General features: G+C 38.9%; 1 protein-coding gene across 10 annotated transcripts in view; it reads right to left on the reverse strand.

The window, feature by feature from the left end:
* Positions 1-17,683, reverse strand: part of SSBP2 (single stranded DNA binding protein 2) — a 298,141-nt gene extending 280,458 nt beyond the window's left edge. The window contains exon 1 of one of the 10 annotated variants that reach the window (XM_073802267.1): positions 17,469-17,683. Coding sequence is in view for 6 of the 10 variants with exons in the window: in XM_073802264.1 (XP_073658365.1) it covers positions 17,469-17,530 (62 nt within the window). In the remaining 4 variants the exon portion in view is untranslated. Of the gene's footprint in view, positions 1-10,616; positions 10,695-16,633; positions 16,775-17,468 lie in introns of those variants that run through there. The other 9 variants (XM_073802264.1, XM_073802263.1, XM_033852980.2 and 6 more) reach the window with 9 other exon arrangements.
* Positions 17,684-18,814: the final 1,131 nt, after the last annotated feature.

Raw genomic sequence — 18,814 nt, forward strand, 5'->3', positions numbered from 1 at the left:
AAAGAGTATAATGTCCACCATATTGTTACTGCAAGATAATGAAGTCACTAATTTAATATGCTGTGTTCTGTAGGTCATTCAAATATGTTAGTAGTTTATTAAGAAATTATACATTAACCCTTTACCTTTTTTAGATGACCATGGATTTAAAGAATACTGACTACTATTTTCATGGAGTAGAATTATTGCCCTCAAAAAGTAATCACAAATCCATGTGACTGCCAAGCCAAATGAATCTTTGGCAATATCCTATGGAAAAATATCTTTACTTATGCCAAGTAAGGGAGAAAGATTTCCTGGCTGCCTAAATAAGCTTCAGGCAAAAATGCTTATCCATTTCAAGTGTTCCAGTAAAGAACCTTAAAAAATAGAAAGTCAACTACTTTATCCAAAGAGAGTTCAATTAATATGATTTTTTTTTAATTTCCAGATTTCAACACATCTATAGAAGAGATCATCATCCAAATTAAAAGAAATCCTTTTCCTTTTCCATAAGAACAATGAACCATTTATTTGTAGGTTACTTGGGAGGGATAACACCCAAAACTTTGCTTCTCTTCTCCCTGTTGGTTCTGTATAACTTGAGAAGGTGATAAGATAAAACCCAAAACCAAACTTTCTTGTATTATAAAGTTAACTTAAATGGAGAAATGAAAAGTTCTATCTTTATTTCAATTATCATGTCAGGAGAACAAAGTCTTTTGGCTTTTCAACACTGCAATGCATTGGAGCATTAGATTTCAAGGCCTTAAAATTGGCTTCAAAAGATGGGCGTTGATTTGATGTCTTATGTCAAATCAAGGTTATCTCTGATAACGTTCACTTACATGAATTAGAAAATCTTTATAGTAATCCTTAAAATACTATATCAAAATCTTTCTACCTTACTTGGCATAAGTAAAGATATTTTTCCATAGGATATTGCCAAAGATTCATTAAAAGTAAAAGAACCTACTCAATTAGAACCATAATATAAATTTACTTCAGAAATTAAGTATGCAAAAATGAATGACATATGATGTTAAAGCATCTGGTTCTTCAATTTTTTTCCTTAATTCTTTTCTTTCAGTTTCTAAATATGGAAACTATCATTCTCTTTTTTCAAAATAAAGTGGTAATCCATGATGCATAGTGTGGATAAATACTTCAACGTAAACATATATTAAAAATTACTGGTCTTTATGGAACAAAGTAATAATAATTTACAGCCTAGACTGCAAGACATGCAATAAGAGTAACGCCAATGCACTCTGTAAATTTACTTTTAACATCTTGTAAATAACGTTTTAAATGTTTTAAATAGTTTTGCTTTTACATGTTCAACTTCCTATCAAAATTCTAACAAGATTAAATGGAATCTCTAAAACTTAATTTTTTAAACTAAGTTCTGAATCATATCTACCAGAAGAAATGACAATTTGCTTGTTTTTCCTGTTTTGTTGCTTTTTATAAGAACTTCCCTTTTTACAGATACAATAAGTTACATATGCAAATAAATAAGAGGAAAACAAGCAGTCTGAATGCTGCTTTTATATGTGGTATAAAGCTTTGCAGTTTGGTTACTTTGAGTGGTTCACACAGAAAAAAGAAATCTTGACTACAGGAGAAATTGAGTCTTGTACAGATGCAACTATCACTATTGTACAATAGAGTATCTTATGCTCTTTCTATTAAACATTAAAAAGAAAAAAGACACTCCACAACCCACCCCCACCGCTCCTTAGCTATTTTAGTAGCCTGATCCATTGCTGATTAAGTGATATCTTAACTTTTTAGACAATTAGAAAAACAGCACATTCAAGAAACTTTCAACTTCTACCTTCATACATTTTAAATGAATAATTCCTCTCATTATTGGAAGGAAAGAGGTCTGAGAAAGTAATTCTACATTTTAAGATCCTCCAACTTGGATAATTTCAAAAGATTTAAATTTATGAAATATTTTAATTGATTGTTAAAACTGTAGCCTTCTTTGTCAGATAAAATAAATATGCCCAGAATCCCCCAATTATAAAGGTCTTATTATGCTCATTTTAATGTCAATCAGCAAGATCAAATACTATCAGTCATCAACAGAAAAAAATATGAAGGCCCCAATAATCTCAGGATTCCACTGAATGGAAAATATAACTTGGAAGTCAGCCAGAGAAGAGAACTAGTCTTACGGTAATAAACAAACAGAAGAAATAGAGAGGGCTCCCACGACTTTTCAAGCATTACAAAAATGAGTCTCCCTTAGTTATAGTAATTACAATTGTAGGGATTCTCATCACACGTCAACAGCTGAAAGAGAAGGATCAGAAACCCCCATTATAGCCACACAGGTGGAAGCTCTTTAGACTTAAAACTGAAGTATTTGCACTAAGTGATATGTTTCACATAATATGAATTTATTATAATCTACCTAAATTGGATTACTCAAAATCAAGCAGTCTCAAGAATTGTCCTTTATAGTCCTCCAACTCTGTTGATAGATCATATCTATTAGGAAATGTAAGAAATTATTAACCCTAGATTTTAATGATTTCTTTTTTCTTTCTATATAACTTACCCTGATCTGACCAAACATCATGCACTAGACAGTATTTACCTGTAGCAATATAATTTAGCAAACTGAAAGATCTCCCATAAGCCTGTCACAGTGGCTATTTTTGTCTAAATAGGGCCTTGAATACTAAGTAGTACTTATTTCAACTAGTTGAATTTCTATGCATTTAAAGACGCGAAACTTGTTCTCTGAGCCCTGCAAAGGAAGTCCGAAAAATTTTAAACATCATCAGTCTTGCAATTATCTGAAAAAAACAGCAAATGTTTAACTACAGACACCATCAGAAATGTGCATGTTGTATCATAAATACCCATTCATTTAAAGTAGATGAACAAAAGGATGATATTTTCTGATTAGAAGAGTCAAGACCCTTTTTTTTTTTTTTTTTTTTGTGGTACGCGGGCCTCTCACTGTTGTGGCCTCTCCCGTTGCGGAGCACAGGCTCCGGACGCGCAGGCTCAGCGGCCATGGCTCACGGGCCCAGCCGCTCCGCGGCATGTGGGATCTTCCCAGACCGGGGCACGAACCCATGACCCCTGCATCGACAGGGGGACTCGCAACCACTGCGCCACCAGGGAAGCCCAAGACCCTTTATTTTAATTAAAGCTACTTAAATGAATTGGTAGGTGATGCGGCTTTGCCTTTTGTAATTTTTTAACCATATGGATGAAAAGGTCATTGTTTAATTTGTTGTATTACTTATGTATTAACAATAAGAAAATGTGGTAAAACAGAAAACACAGCAAAATATCTCTACGCAATCTTTAGTACTTTAAAGGGCTGGTAAACCTAAAATAAGATATTTTTCATCTTAGTTTCCATTTGCAGTTTGACGAAAATATCTCCCTCCCTCTACTTTACTCTAAATGACAGCAGGCTACTATAACACGTACACAATTCTTCTACATTTCAAAGTTCCTAGCCTTGCCAAGGGGACAAACAAAGTAGATGAGAAGTATATCCATAACATCAACAAATTCTCAGTATACACCATATAGACAACCAACCAGCAAAGGAAATGGACTTATAAAGTCTCATAAATCTATTAAGCAGAAAGATTTTTCTATATTTAAGAAGTATTTATAAGGAAAACATTTAAAGATGATATGCTACCCTCTTAAGCCAGTACCATCATTGCCTTTCCAGTCAATAACTGGTTATCTTACAACTGGTATCAAGACCATTGCCCTTACTGGAAGATTTTTCAAATAAATGCCGTTTTATTCAAGTTCCCAAGAGAAAAATCAAATTGACCTACATATGCTCCTCACTGTTGATTTTAAATGAATATAAGCATGCTAAATTAATGATCAAATGAAAGTACTTAAGAATTTTGCTTAGAACAGCAATGGTTGTAAACTTTAGTTAATTCATTTCATGTTGCAACTATATTAAATATATATTGACAAACCTTAATTTATTGTATCTTTTATAACTATATAACAAAAAATAAATAACCATCTTAAACCTGTCAGTTACATTTCAAAGCTTTAATGAAACAGTCATGAGATTTATGTAAAAGGCAAATATGCTATTAATGATATGCTATATAGAACTAATTCTTATACTTTAAATTTTTTAAATTCAAATATACTTTTAAATAACAGATAAGAAATTAGTATTTTACAAATGACAATTAACACCATATTTTGTAAACTACTGACAGGGCAGTGGCTGGATTCAATGACCTTTTTCAGGATTCCCACAGCACCCTCTGCATACCCATTATACGGTGTGTTACCCAGAGTGGTGATCACTGGTAGTGGCCCTCCTCTGGGCAGTCAGTCCTAGTGGGCGAGACTACTGTGTTATTCAGATCTGACTGAAGAAGGCTCAACAGAGGCTGACATATCAGAGACAGTTAGCATTTCTTAAATGAATAAGAAATGAGAGCAGAAAGCAGAAGGAATATTATCCCCACCTCATAAAATGTATACAAATTTATAGTACCATAAAGTAGTTAAACAGGTTTTAAAAACTAATTTTAAGTGCTAGGACATAGAAACAACCTAAATGTCCATCAACAGATGAATGGATAAAGACGATGTGGCACGTGTATACAATGGAATATTATTCAGCCATAAAAAGGAATGAAATTGAGTTATTTGTAGTGAGGTGGATGGACCTAGAGTCTGTCATACAGAGTGAAGTAAGTCAGAAAGAGAAAAACAAATACCGTATGTTAACGTATATACATGGAATCTAGAAAAATGGTACTGATGAACCTAGTGGTAGGGCAGGAATAAAGATGCAGATGTTGAGAACAGACTTGAGGACAGGGGCGGTGGAGGGGGGAGGCTGGGACGAAGTGAGATATATACACTGATATATATACACTACCAAATATAAAATAGATAGCTAGTGGGAAGCTGCTGCATAGCACAGGGAGATCAGCTCTGTGCTTTGTGACGAATTAGAGGGGTGGGATAGGGAGGGTGGGAGGGAGACTCAAGAAGGAAGGGATATGGGGATATATGTATGCATATAGATGATTCACTTTGTTGTACAGCAGAAACTAATGCGACATTGTAAAGCAATTATACTCCAATAAAGATGTATTTTAAAAAAACACTAATTTTAAGAGCTATTTTGACCAAACCCAACTATTCAAAAAGCTCTATTTTCTCAGGCCATTCTATACAAAGAACTGGAAGACTTATTTCAAATGCATAAAAACTTGAACACTGTCCTGGGTATTCTCCATTGGTCCTGCCTTTCTGCCCTGCTGTGACCAGGAAGACTGATCTCTACAGAGTATATCACCTCAGGTCCCTTACCCTATGGCTGCCAGTTGGGCTCTACAGAAAGGAGGCATCAGCTGATCAGAGGGCAGGAGAAGAAAGAAGATCCCCTCCCTGCCAGGCCTCCAGCCTCTGTTTACAGTGGGTCTGACCATGGCTGTGGTCCCCATCATAAAACCACAGCTCCAGGAGAGTAGCTTTTCTACAATGACCACAGTGTTCATCAGGTTCTGGTAACTGCTCTCTCTCTTTTCCCCTCAGACCTAAGAGGGGTAAAAAGCTTCTCTTGTTCCTAAATCCTGGGTGTTCCTCTATCCCCAGTGGGTTTCAATCATGCACATACCTCATTAAACTCTTTAATTATTCTTTTAAGGTAGCTATCCTACTGGGGATCTGACTAATACAAACACAGAAACATTTTACTAACTAGCAGCATCTTTGCCAGTGATTGCTGTATCATGGGCTATTGTTAATGATATCCCCATCTTACAGAAAAGCATCATTTCTTTGGTGTTAACTAACTTTATTGTTATAATCATTTTGTAATATATACACATATCCAATAATCACAATATAAACCTTAAACTTATATATGTTGTATGTCAATAATATCTCAAAAGCTGGAAAACAAAACAAAAAACCCAAGTTTTATATTAAGTATTTCTCAATCCAAAACCAGAAAAACTGTCTGAGCTTCTCCCTGGACATGGCTTGGTATTACCAGCTTTGTATGGTCAAGGTAGATTTTTCTGAGGTGCAAAAATTCTGTATATTAGTTTCCTACTGCTACTGTAACAAATTCCTACAAATGTAATGGCTTGAAACAACATAAATTTATCATCTTATAATACTGGAGGTCAGAAGTACTAAAATCAAGGTGTTGGGGGGGCTCTGTTTCTTCTGGAGGCTCTAGAACCCATCTGTTTGCCTTTTCTAGCTTGGTAAGGATGCCAGCATTCCTTGGCTCATGGTCCCATCCTTCACCTTCAAGACCAGCAGCATCTTCCAAAACCAGATCTTCCCATCTCTTTCTCTGCTTCTGTCACCACATGGCCTTTGCCTGACTCTGAGACCCTTGTCTCTCTCTTATAATTGTGATTACACTGAGCTCATACAGATAAGCTAGGTAGGAAGTAACCCATATCAAGATCCTTCATCCAAGATCCTGAACTTAGTCATGTCTGCAAAGTTCATTGTACTAGGTAACATATTCACAGGTTCTAGGGGTTAGGATGTGGACATCTTTGAGTCACCATTATTTAGCCTACCATAGTCAGTAAAAATCCAAGGTGCTGGTTGGAAAAAAAATCACAAAGATTGGAAATGGAAACATCATTTAATGTTTTAGTAAAAACTTGCCTATACTCTAATCTTCTTGGCCCTGAATCTGTAAGCCCAACTCACTTACAAAACTGACCAGTACCAATCTGAATTAAAAATGAATTAGCAAGTCATTTCCCAAAATGAACTTCTACCTGAAAACTATTCCTAGTATATACATACACATATGTATATTGTGTAAATGTATGTATTTTATGTAAATGTAATGCATTTTATGGTAAAAAAAACTCACTGAAGTTTTTTTCATTACAATATTTCTAAATGAAAGAATAATAATATCAGTCTCTCAGGTTAATTCAGGGGAAAAAATGCTTATTGAAACACCTTTAATAGCTTCCTAATAATAGCTATTGCTTAAATGTACTGATAAAGTATACTCATAATTTTAATCCAATTATAAATCCAATGTTTACATCACACTGTAAAAAAATGAAACAAAGGAATTGTTTCTATTTTTTCTAATAGTCAGTACTACAGAAATGACTATGTAATAGATTCAATATGGTTGTACTATTGATCCTGGACCACATGGAACTTTCCAGATGCCCTAGTCCAAAAACAAACAAAAAAACCAATAGACCATATGCTGGTTGGAAGAGAGAAGTAGAATAAACTCATAATTAGAGGAGAGAGTATTTCTTCTACACATTACATATTCTTCTATTTATTTCTGCCTCTAAAATTTACCAAGTAGAGTAATTTATGCCAGATTACTTTGCCTCTAGATACAGAAAGAAGAATGGAGAAACAGCTCCACCTGAAATTATAACCTGAGTTCTTAACTGGCATCTTCCTCTCTGACAAGCATTACATCCATGTTGCTAAATCTCAGATACCAGCTAAAGAATTTGGAGCTATTTGTGGAACACTCTGGGTAGCTGTAATTCTGCCCACCTTCTTAGCAACTGTAAAATGTTTTCTTTAACCTTTTTCCTTAACCTCTCTCTTCTTGAGTGCATCCAACCCCAAGTAAAAATGGTGGATATGTGTAAAGAGAACTATCCACGCAGTCCCCTCCCACTCACCACCCTCACAGCTCCCATTATTTTTTTCCCCCGTATGAAGCAATGAAACACAGTGAGGCAAGATGTTTACAATGGGTAGTGGAGTCAGAAACCTGGGTTTGAATCCCTACTATGCAATTTACTACACGGCCTTGGACAAGGTATATAACCTCACTGAGACTCAGTTTCCCCCTATGTAAAATGGGGCTTATATCAACTTTATGAAGTTGTTGAAGTGATTAAGCAAGAAAAAAAGCCAGACACAAAAAGACAAATATTGCATAATTACACTTATACAAAGTATCTAGAACAGTCAAATTCATTGTTACAGAAAACAGAAAGGTGGAGGGGCTGGGGGAAAGGGGAAATGGGGAGTTATTATTTAATGGGTACAGCGCTTCAGTTTGGGAAGATAAAAAAGTTCTAGAGAGGGATGGTGGTGATGGTTGCATAACAATGTGAATGTACTTAACGCCACTGAAACGTACACCTAAAAATGGTTAACATTTTGGTAAATTTTATGTTATATATATTTTACCACCATAAAAATAAAAAACCAATGTTCTATCAATAATCCATATCAAGAAGCTTTCTCTCCTTTATTGGAGAGAGGCACAAAGGGAAAAAAACCACTACCCCAACTCTCCAAATTGAAGCTAACTGGCAAAAGAATAGAGTTCATCAACCAAAATTAGCCTAAACCTTCATTCAAGTATTGACATAAACTTTTAACTGTCTTCTAGTCCATGATTCTCTGTTGCATCAAATCCATACCTAAGCCTTCTTAAAATATGTATGAATCTCTTATTGTAAAAGAGGCAGCTGTAGTATAATGAAAGAAACACTAACCTTGGAACCAAAAAAAATCTAAATATGACTAAGCTCTGCCACATATTATCTGTATTACCTTAGTTGGGTAAGTCAATCTCCATGTACAAATCTCTACAGTCAATGGGAATTATCACCTACCTCACAGAATTATCGAGAGATTTAAATAAAGCATATTAAAATACCCTGAAACTCTAAAGTATGATTCCATTTATATTATTAAATTTGCTGAAACACAAAAAAGATTATTCTATCAAAAATTCATATTAAAAATATACACACATTTCATACTAATACAACTAGGTAATCTCCTGTAGTCCTGAAAGCCACAGACACTACTACTAAATGCCTATATTATAGAAAACTCTTCTTTAGGAATTACATATTAATCCTGATACTAAATATTAGAAATATTTGGGGAGAAAATGAGCTAGATATAGTGATATCCTGTTGTGATATATTTATAACAGGTTACATCCTTGATCCATTTATTCCACAAATATCTAATCAGAACTCCAAGCACTGTGCTAAGCAGTGAGACTACACTGGTGAAGACAACCATGGTTCTTCTCGTCAGGGAACTCCCAATCTAACCAGAAAATGAGACATTAAACATCACACAAATAATCCATAAATTTGTGACAGATGTGAAAAAGGAAAAGTAGAGGTTGCTATGAAGCACAGAGTAAGGGGGTCTAATCCAATCTGGGAAATTTATGAGAAATAATTAGCCAGTTGTACCATCCTTTGTCAACCCAACAGGCTTTAAGTATTTAATAAATCTTAGCTATTTCTACCATCAACATTATTATAAAGGCCATATGTTCCACTCTCCTCATTAGGAACAACTGTATCCCTAGGGTTTAGAAGATAAGAGATATGCAACCTTATTATTTAGGAAAACCCAGATAAACTAAACCCACCACCCAATTCCTCAATAAAAACCAAAACCAGGCTCTCGAAGGTACAGCTTCATCCCAATTCTGACTCATATTCTACATATCCTTGAGCAATTATGCCGATGCTGAGAGGTTACCTCAATGGCAGTTTAGACCTGTCTAAAATGCTCTTAACCCCAAACCTACTCATGACTGATTCTTTCAATATTACTCAGGTTTCTGCTTAAACGTATCCTCTAGGAACCTTTCCCTGACCACCCAATCTAATGTAGCCTCCCAGTCACTCTCTATTATTACGCCACACTACTTTATTATTTTTTAGCACTTATGACTACCTGAAATTGCCTACTATATTTATTTACTCATTTATTATTATATGTTTCCCCTTCAAACTTGAAAGTAAGTTCCATAAGGCAAGGACCCACTTTATTCTCTCCATATCCTCAAGATACATCTTCCTTGCCAAAGACCTCCAGTTCTGTTTAGGTAGTCAGGTACAAAGGAGAAATATTTCCAGCCCACAGGATGACTGATTTAAGCCAATTATGGTAATTCCATTACCTTTGCCAGTAACTGGTTTAGGAGAGGAATTTTACAGTTTTCTTCAATAAGGCAAAAGAAGATATCTGCTAAGCACCTCCAGAAAAGGTTTTCTCTCTGATTAACGAGACATAAAGGAAAAACCTTGCCCTTTTTCCTGCCTTCATACTTGGTTGTGTGACAAAGTGATACTGGGAACCTGATGCAGGGATGCTGCATTCATGAGAGGGAAACCATGACGATGGCAGAGGAGCTTATCTCTTGGTGTTCTTGATTCCCTGAATCAACTCTGAAACTACCTCCTTCCAGACATCCTGTTATGTGAGATTTTTAAGCCCTGATCAATTAAGCCATTTTCTGAGATTTTAAAGCCCTGATCAATTAAGCCATTTTCTATCTCCTGTTTTGATACCTGCCCCCCAAAGCACAATAAACTCTTAAGCCTCTGTTTCTTCTGTAACATTAACAGAAAATAGTACCTACAGTCTAGTGGATTCTTGAGGGGATTAAATGAGACAATGCAAGTAAAGTGCCAAACAGAAACAAAATACTCAAACGACAGTATTTGCTGTTATTGTTACTATTAAACATTAAACTTACTACGACAAAACTCCACAAGCTCTTTATGTAGTATTTAGGATTTTGTTACTTTACAGAAAACATTCATTTTAATCCTGTTTAAATAAAATCATTTTTAATAAAATAATTCATTTACCTCGCTTTCTTCCATCAGTAAAGAAGCTTTTGGTTTTGTTCTCAAGTTTGAAGTAGGTAAAAAGAAGAATCAAGGCAAATATCAGATCATTGACGAAAAATAATCATTAATTTCAGGTGAGACCCTGTTTTTAGCATCAACTCCTCCCTTAACTTAGACACGGACAGAGCCTCATAAAAATTTTCATCTACTTACCTTCACAAATATTTCATCAGTATTTTAATATTGCTTAGATTATACTAATTAAAAATTTTAAATATTTTAGTAACTAAAACTATATTATAGTTATTTTAAAATTCTTTTAAAAAAGAAAAAAAAATGAAGTGTTATACTTCAGTTTCTACAATTTTTTCTGTGCTCAACTACTTGTTTGATATGCCATGAAGCAAAATTAATACAGAAGATCAAAAATAAGAAATTGCTAGGTCATTGGTTCAAGCTCACTCCAGCTGAATTGCGATTTAAAATGTTATGATGGCTCATTACTGTCGGAAAACTGTATGGGCCCTACATGAAATAGAATAATCAAAATTCTTAAAGTGAAATATGAGGGTAGTTTTGTCATTACTAAAGAAGTGAAACCAACTAAATTGTCTCTTTTAAAGATGAACAAAGAACAAATATTAAATCCTTCACTGTATTGGAAATGCCCAGGCTCTTATGAGCCCAGATAAATTTCTGGTTCTGTTAATATTACAAAAACATTATTAGTTCCACTTTTCAAAAATCTTTAACTATCAACCTTCTGTGACAAAAATTACCAGTTACTCATTATGACCAACCATAAATTTGAGCAACTTGTAGGGCTATTAAAAGTTATCTGGAAAAACTCTATTCTTCCCTGGATGGAACATTTTTCTGCTTATTTTTCAACATCTCACACAGTGACTAAGATACACAGTTTGGGGAAGAATAGCCTCTACTATTTCTCTAACACTACTGAAAACAAGTAGGATATAAATCTTGGTAGACCATCCTTCAGATCACTCTTTATAGTATACATAGGGTTTTGGTACAGTAATCAAATAACTCTCAGAGTGCAAGTCATAAGTCATGTGAAGTCTAGTCGTATACATATGTTAACAAAACCTTACATTAATAGATATTACATATGTAAAATACATACGAAATCTGATAAGCAAAGTTTAAAATCTAAATATAACCACTTATTTTTTATCCCAAACTCTTTTCAGATTTTGACAAATATATCCTATTCTATTGTTTAATGCTATTTTAAGGCCCTCCTTTGAGAAACAATAAGTTATTAATAAAATTAATATTTTAGCATGTTTACAGAGGCTCACATACTACTAAGCAACAATATGTCACTAGTAAAATATTTTCCATACCAATGTCAAAGCAATAGTGTACACACAATAGTAGAGAATATCCCCACATATTCCAAAATAAAATTATAATTATTTTCAATACATATTTTAAATTATACATTCCAAGAAGTAGTTTCATGTCTTTTAAATCCAGTACATTAATCCTCAATCCTATGTCCCAACATTAATATAACAGTTGTGATCTCTATGGAAGAGAGAACATTCTAAATACAAAATTTTTTTCCAAATTTTACTTCTAACTCTATAAACTATTGGGGTGAAGTGTTAATAGATGGCAACCTAGGTATTCCAACCCCCACCCACAGAGTATGTTTCAATTTTAAAACAAAATAATTCTATTTTCTAGTAGTAATTGAAGATGTAAGACACATTTACTTCACTACTGCAAAGCAACTAAAACTTGATGCTTTTTTTTTCATCCTGAATTGGTTTTATATGGCAAACTGGCTCTAAAGTGTGGGAATAAACCTTTCCATTTTTTTTCTTTCATAGCTCTGAAAAAATACATTTCAAAAATACATTTCAAAATACACTAATACTATTTCTAAGAGTAATAAACCTGTAGATAAACAATACTAAAATTTAACTCTCAACATCTTACGCTTTTTTTCTTCAGGTTTGTTCCTTCAAAAAATCATTTTTTGGATACTTCTAAAATAATGGAAAAGAGATCAATCAAAAGAAAAGCTCCTATAGCTAAGATGACATATTAGATACCAGTATTTTGGAGGAAATATCCTGGGGATTGGGAAGGAAAGAGTCAATTTAATCTTATAGAAAATTTCATCCCCATAAAGATATTCCTTCATTAGTTTTAGAAATCTTGAATTGCATTAACTGCATTAATGCAATCAAGTTTCTGAAGAGATTTGTATTACTTCACTTGTCTTAACTTTATTTCCTTCAGAAAGGAAGGAAGGAAGAAGAAAAGTTTATCATTTTTAGGGGGGCAACTTAATAAAAATGCCGGTAGATACTAATCTCTACAAACTCTCTTTTATATGGAGTAGTATTTACTTACTGTTTTTCCTAAATGACCAGAATTCGACTAAATTCTACTTCATGTATAAGCATGATCATCTATATGGAGTAGCATTTAAATGATCTTTAGACTTTAACCACTGAAAAATGAGTATATGTTGTTTTCATAGTTTAAAAACCAAAGTTACTTTTCAGAGTCCCAGGTTAGATGCACAGTTGGATTTCTGTAGTTTCTGACAAGTTTACTTAATATCACTGTTCAGTATGTGTACCTTATGTTCAATGTTGCTTTACAGCAGATTCATCTTTCTGTGCTATTACTCAACTTTAAAGATGAAATTAGTTTAAGAAACAGCAGTATCACAACTCATCTATTTGCAGGTGCCAGTTAATCTTTCTGTGGCAGTGTGGCATACAGAGTAGCTTAAAGTTCAGCAACATTTCATACAGAAATTGTTCACAACTACAATGTCTAATTTCAAAACTTAAGTGATAAAACAAATTTCCGGAAGGAAAAATCTCAAGAAACAAGGCTTTTCCATTATTTTAGGCTTCCAACTTTCCCTCCTGAGGTTTGTCTTCCCCACACCACACACATATCTGTAATCTGTTAAAATGGAGTTTATAAGCATACGGTGCACCAATGGTTAAAACTGCATATCTGATCAATCTTTACAGTCTGTTATACCTGATTATGTAATGCTGTTCCCTAAATCTGTAGCATTCTACCCTAAATCAAGAAAGCAATCTGTGACAGTGAAAAAAAATGCATCTTTCATCTTCCACTACAGGCTTTAAGCAGAGATATCTTTGTTAGAAATCCAGCTAGTAGTGTAACCCTGGGCAAAGTTACTTAACTACTCAGAATTTTCTTATTTCTTTAATGGAGAAAAAAAAATCACTACCTTGCAGAATTGTTGGGAGAATTAGAGAAAATATATATAAAGTGCTGAACACAGTGACTGACACATAGAACGACAAATAAATAATGATTTCTGTTTTGTTGTTGTCGGTTATTTTTGAAATACACCTAGGCTAGAGAATATGGAACTCAAACTTCCAAAGTTCTTATTTTGGAGGTCATTGAAAAAAAAAAATTTCACACTGAAAAAATGCCCTTGAGTCTAACATCTTCATTTATTCAACACTATTTGATGCTTTTGACATTTGAAGACACTATTCTTAATGTCAAGGATACCTCAGAGAAGAAATTGGCAGTATTATCCCTTGCCCTCAAGAAACTTACATTTTAGAGGAAGATAGACATTAACCAATTCCACAGTTACCTAATTGCAATTGGGATTACAGTGCAGTGTTACAAAGAAAACCTGCTAAAGGGGTAAATGACCTAACAGGATCAGAATTTAAATTTCTACACAAACATCCCTCCTCCCTCCAAGGGTTTTCAATCACTCTCTCTATAATTAAACCTAATCCAAACTTTTGTATAGACTTGATCTGTCTGGCTTTTAAAACAACAAAATCAGTAATTAACCTGACTTCAGCCATTTTTATGTTCAGAACTGTATAGTGAAAATATAGAACCTGTGCAAAACCTACAAATTAATTTCAAGTATTTCATATAATGACTTCTTAACAAAAGAGAAAGCAAAGATATAATATAGGTAAGGGTCTGTCTGATATTTACTATGAACTCACTGGAAAATACATTTCTTGACAGATTAGAAAACCAATATTTTTATTTTATGTGCATGCCATTATTTTTAATAATGACTCAGTTTTCAGAATGTTTTTATTAGAGTAAAATAAATATTTACATATTCATTACTGAAAAACAGTTCTGTGACTTTTAAGGCCAGTACAATTCTGATTTGCTTACTAACAGAGCATTTGTCTTCACTCAGGTACCTTTTAAAATCTGCCACCTTAAAAAAAATTTTTTTTTTTTAAATCTGGGGGCATCCATTTTAAAGACAACTTCAAGATTCCTATCTTCAGAACTTAGTAGGTTGTTTGTTGTAGAATACTGCCGTTAAAGTCCCAAGTACACATACAGGGAAAAAATGAGTGATCAGATCAACTCTCCCAGCAAAATGAAACTAAGTCTATCCCATAAAACAGAATCTATCTCAATGTTTGTCTTAGATTCAAGCAACATTCACCTAGAAATTAATGCAACGACAATTAACCCAGAACAATCATTGTCAATTCTCCAAAAGTGGCCTCTTCACCTGTATTTAGTTCATAAGGCAAACCAGTCCAGGATTCCTGCTGCCAATTATAATGAATGGAAGAAATATATTTAAATCAAATAGCACCATCTAGCAGAACCGTCACCACTTTGCTTACAAGAGTAGATGTTACTTGGTGTTCAGTTTGGTAGATTTGACAGCAAAATGGCAATATCACAGAATCAGAGCTGGAAAGGACTACAGACACACCAGGTTCAACTTCCTCATTATTGTATTAGATACTTAAAAAAATTTTTTACAAAGTTATCAGAATATAGATTAAATTCAGCCATTCCTGGAAGTTCAAGTAAAATACAAAATTATTTTAATTCTCAAATTCAACCACTCCCCAAATAAATAAGACCTCAATACACATTTCAATTCCTTCACTTTCAAAAATGTGAAATCCAAATACTCTGTAATCATTAAAACATCTTCCCTAAATGTCTCTATTTTCTCAGATATATTGCAACCAAATAATAAATGCACACAGATTAGGCTATTTCAAAACTTCAATTCCAGTAACTTGCTGTTTCTTAACCAAGCTATAATGCTAAGCCTTTTACATACTCCTTGTCACAGCAACAAGATCCTGAATATAACTCAGAAAATACCTCGGGGGGGGGGGGTGAATACCTCTCCGTTAATTTTTTTTGTTTTGCCACATCAAGGCCTGCCTCCCCTAAATCCTATAGGAATTATGTGTGTTGCTGCCAACACGAAGATTAGGAAATGTTCCCATCCCTAGGGCACAAGAAACTTTCAGGAGACGACTACTAACTGCCTCAAGCTAGGAGGGAAACTCGGTAGTTTGCACGTTCGGTTTTTATTTACGCAGCTATTTCCGCGCGCAAGGTAACTAAAGCAGCTTTTGAGAGATGCTCTCAGACTTTTACCCAGTCTGAACCCCTAGGAAAGGCAGAGCGCGTCCAATGACAAGGATACACTTCACCCTCAGAGTGGAGGTTGTTACTGGGAATCACTGTAAGATCTGCTGTACAGAAAAGAGGGGTTCTTCCTCAGTGGTCACAGTCACTATTCGCTCTCATTGTTAGTAACAAGCAAATCACAGTTACAAGTACATAAGAATAGCAGCAAACAACCCTGCCTCGCAGCTTGCCGTGACCGTGGCATCCCAGGCCGGGAGGGGCTCTTTTCTCGCCAGCCTCCTCTGGGCTCCCACCGAAGTTAACACCTGTATCTCCCCGCCACCCCGACCAAACAACTAACTCCTCCCCGCATCCACGCTTCTACCCTTCCCGCAAGTCCCCGTTCGGACCACTGCCCCCTCCCCGCCGCAGACCGCCCTCCTCGCGCCGGCCGCCGCGGCTCCCACGGCTACCCCTCCGCGCCCCGCGACCCCCGCCCGGCCCGCCGCCCGGGCCGCCGAGGCCCCCAGACGTTTGGGAGGTTGCAAGTCTCCAAAAAAAGTTCTCCAGCCGCCGCCGCCGCCGCGGAGTTGGGTCGCCTGAGAGCGGCAGAAACGCCAGCCTACCCCAGCAGATCCCGCTTCTCGCCAGCACACTTTTCCTCACAGGGAACTCGGTCTTAGACTCCCAAACTTCAGCGGCGCCCCTGGCGCCCCCTGCCCGGGCTCCGCGAGGCGCGCGGGGATGAGAATGCCGCGTCCCTCCGCCCGCTGGAGAAAGCCCCGACGCCCACCCGACCCACGGCCGCACACGCCCTCCGCGCCCCGCGCGCGTCTCCGCGCCCGGCGGGGCCCCGCTCGGCCGCTCCGCGCCCGGCTTTCCGCCCGCCGCGCGCCCGGCACCGCCGCCCTCGCCTTGCTCGGCGCACTCGGCGCACCCGGCCCCGAGTCCCGGCGCCCGAGCCCCCGCCGCGGCGCCCCTCGCGCTGCCGGCCGCTCGCGCTGCCCTCCCCGCCAAACACCCACATTCCCTCCGCTTGCCCTCCTCCACGCAGCTGCCCTTTCTCCCCCTACCCACGACCCACGTAGTCTCTCCGCTCCCCGCAGCCCCGGACCCCAGCTCTAAAGTTACTTTGTGAGAAGATGAACCCGCGGGTTATTTCCCTCAATCACCCAAACAAGTTTCCAATCCCCGCCACCAGCACTGCCGCCGCCCCCCGATACACTCGCTCCCTCCTGCCGCCAGACCCCAGGGCCGCCCGCCCCGCGCGAGCCCCTACTGGGAAACAGCCGCTCCCCGCACCGCATGCCCCACCTCGCGTACCCCTCCCCCTGCCAGCCCACCCCAGGCTCTCCCCGGGCGGAGAGTGTCTGTGTGTCTCCGAGAGAGTGTGCGAGTGCGTGCGTGTGTGTGTGTGCGCGCGTGTGAAGGCGGAGGTGGGTGAGAAGCGGAGACACTTACTTCTCCCGGGCCTGGCTGTCGGACGGGACGGCGCTGCTGTTACTCTTGCCTTTGCCGTACATGCTTGTGCCGAGAGCAGCTCCCACTGTCACGCACCTGTCAACCCATCACAGCCTCCCCGGGAACAGCCCCGTCCCCATGGCGACCCACGCAGCTACCCCCACTATTGGCCGCCCCACGCCAAAGCTCCGCCCCCTTCGCCCAGGCAACGCATGAGACTGACAGGCCTCCCCCCTCCCTCCGGCCTGCCGAAGCGCGCGGCGGCGGCTACAGCCTAAGCGGCAGTCTCCTCCCTCCTTCCCTCCCTCCCGGGTTCCCTCCCTCCTTCCCTCTCCGATCTCCTCCCTCCACCCGCTCTTCTACCCCCCTCCCCCCTCCGAACCCCGGCGCAAGGGGGGAATTAGAAACTGCTCTAGAAGGATTTTAAACAACTGGCTGTTCTCTCCGTCGCCGCCCCTCCCCCCGCGCCGCCCGCGCTCGGCTCCTCACTGGAGACAAGGCGCTGGGAGGAGGGGAAAGTGCGGCCTGGAGTCTCTGGCAGGAGCCGGCGGAGCTGGAGCCTTGGCGGCCCCAGACTTCTGGGCGCCCGCCGAGTACACAGGCAGACCTACGGCCCCAGCCGCCGTGGGCCCCCCCCACACCAGCCCCTTTTTCCCGCTCCTCTCCTGTCTGTGACCCCGCGCCGGTACCCAGGATTGATCTCTGCCGCCCTCGGCCCTACTCCCTGTGGTGTCACCCTCCGCCCTGCTCCCAGAGGGCCGGCTGGCGAGGGACACGCGCGCCGTTCCCTCGACCTTCTGGCTAAGCAAGCGGGAGGGACTCGCCTTCCCTCCCGGGGAGGGAGTGAGCCTCCGGCACTTGGCGCCGCTGGGATGGCGTCGCCTGGCCCCTGGGGCCGCGCCCTGCAATCTGGGGTAGCACTCTGCTAGGGCCTGCCTCCCAAAGATGGCCCGGTGACTCCTGAGGACTCAGTGGCCTCCACCCTGTCCCCCTAAGACCGTAGGCCCGCGGCGCACCACGCACCAGCTTCCCTGCCAGATCTGCTGCAGAAAAGGACTCCAGGTATCCCCACCTGGCCTGCTTTTCCAGCCTTTGTCGTTAATGCCAACTCATCCTGACCTTTGGAGTGGAAAGGGCCATAGAAGGCCTTTAAAGACATCCCTGTCCTTTTCCATCAGCATAGGCCCCAGCTGCGCTCCAAGGTGTGCAAAGATGTGCCAGAGCTGAAAGGCTGCCCCAGAGTATTTCTGGATCCAAGCCCCTAATCCCATTTCAGTAAATGCGCAAAAGTTTCTAAAACACACACAACCTGGTTCCCAGTTGAACTCCATCCTTTATCTCGTGGA

Source organism: Tursiops truncatus, chromosome 3 (assembly GCF_011762595.2).
Source record: "Tursiops truncatus isolate mTurTru1 chromosome 3, mTurTru1.mat.Y, whole genome shotgun sequence".
Lineage (NCBI taxonomy): Eukaryota > Metazoa > Chordata > Mammalia > Artiodactyla > Delphinidae > Tursiops > Tursiops truncatus.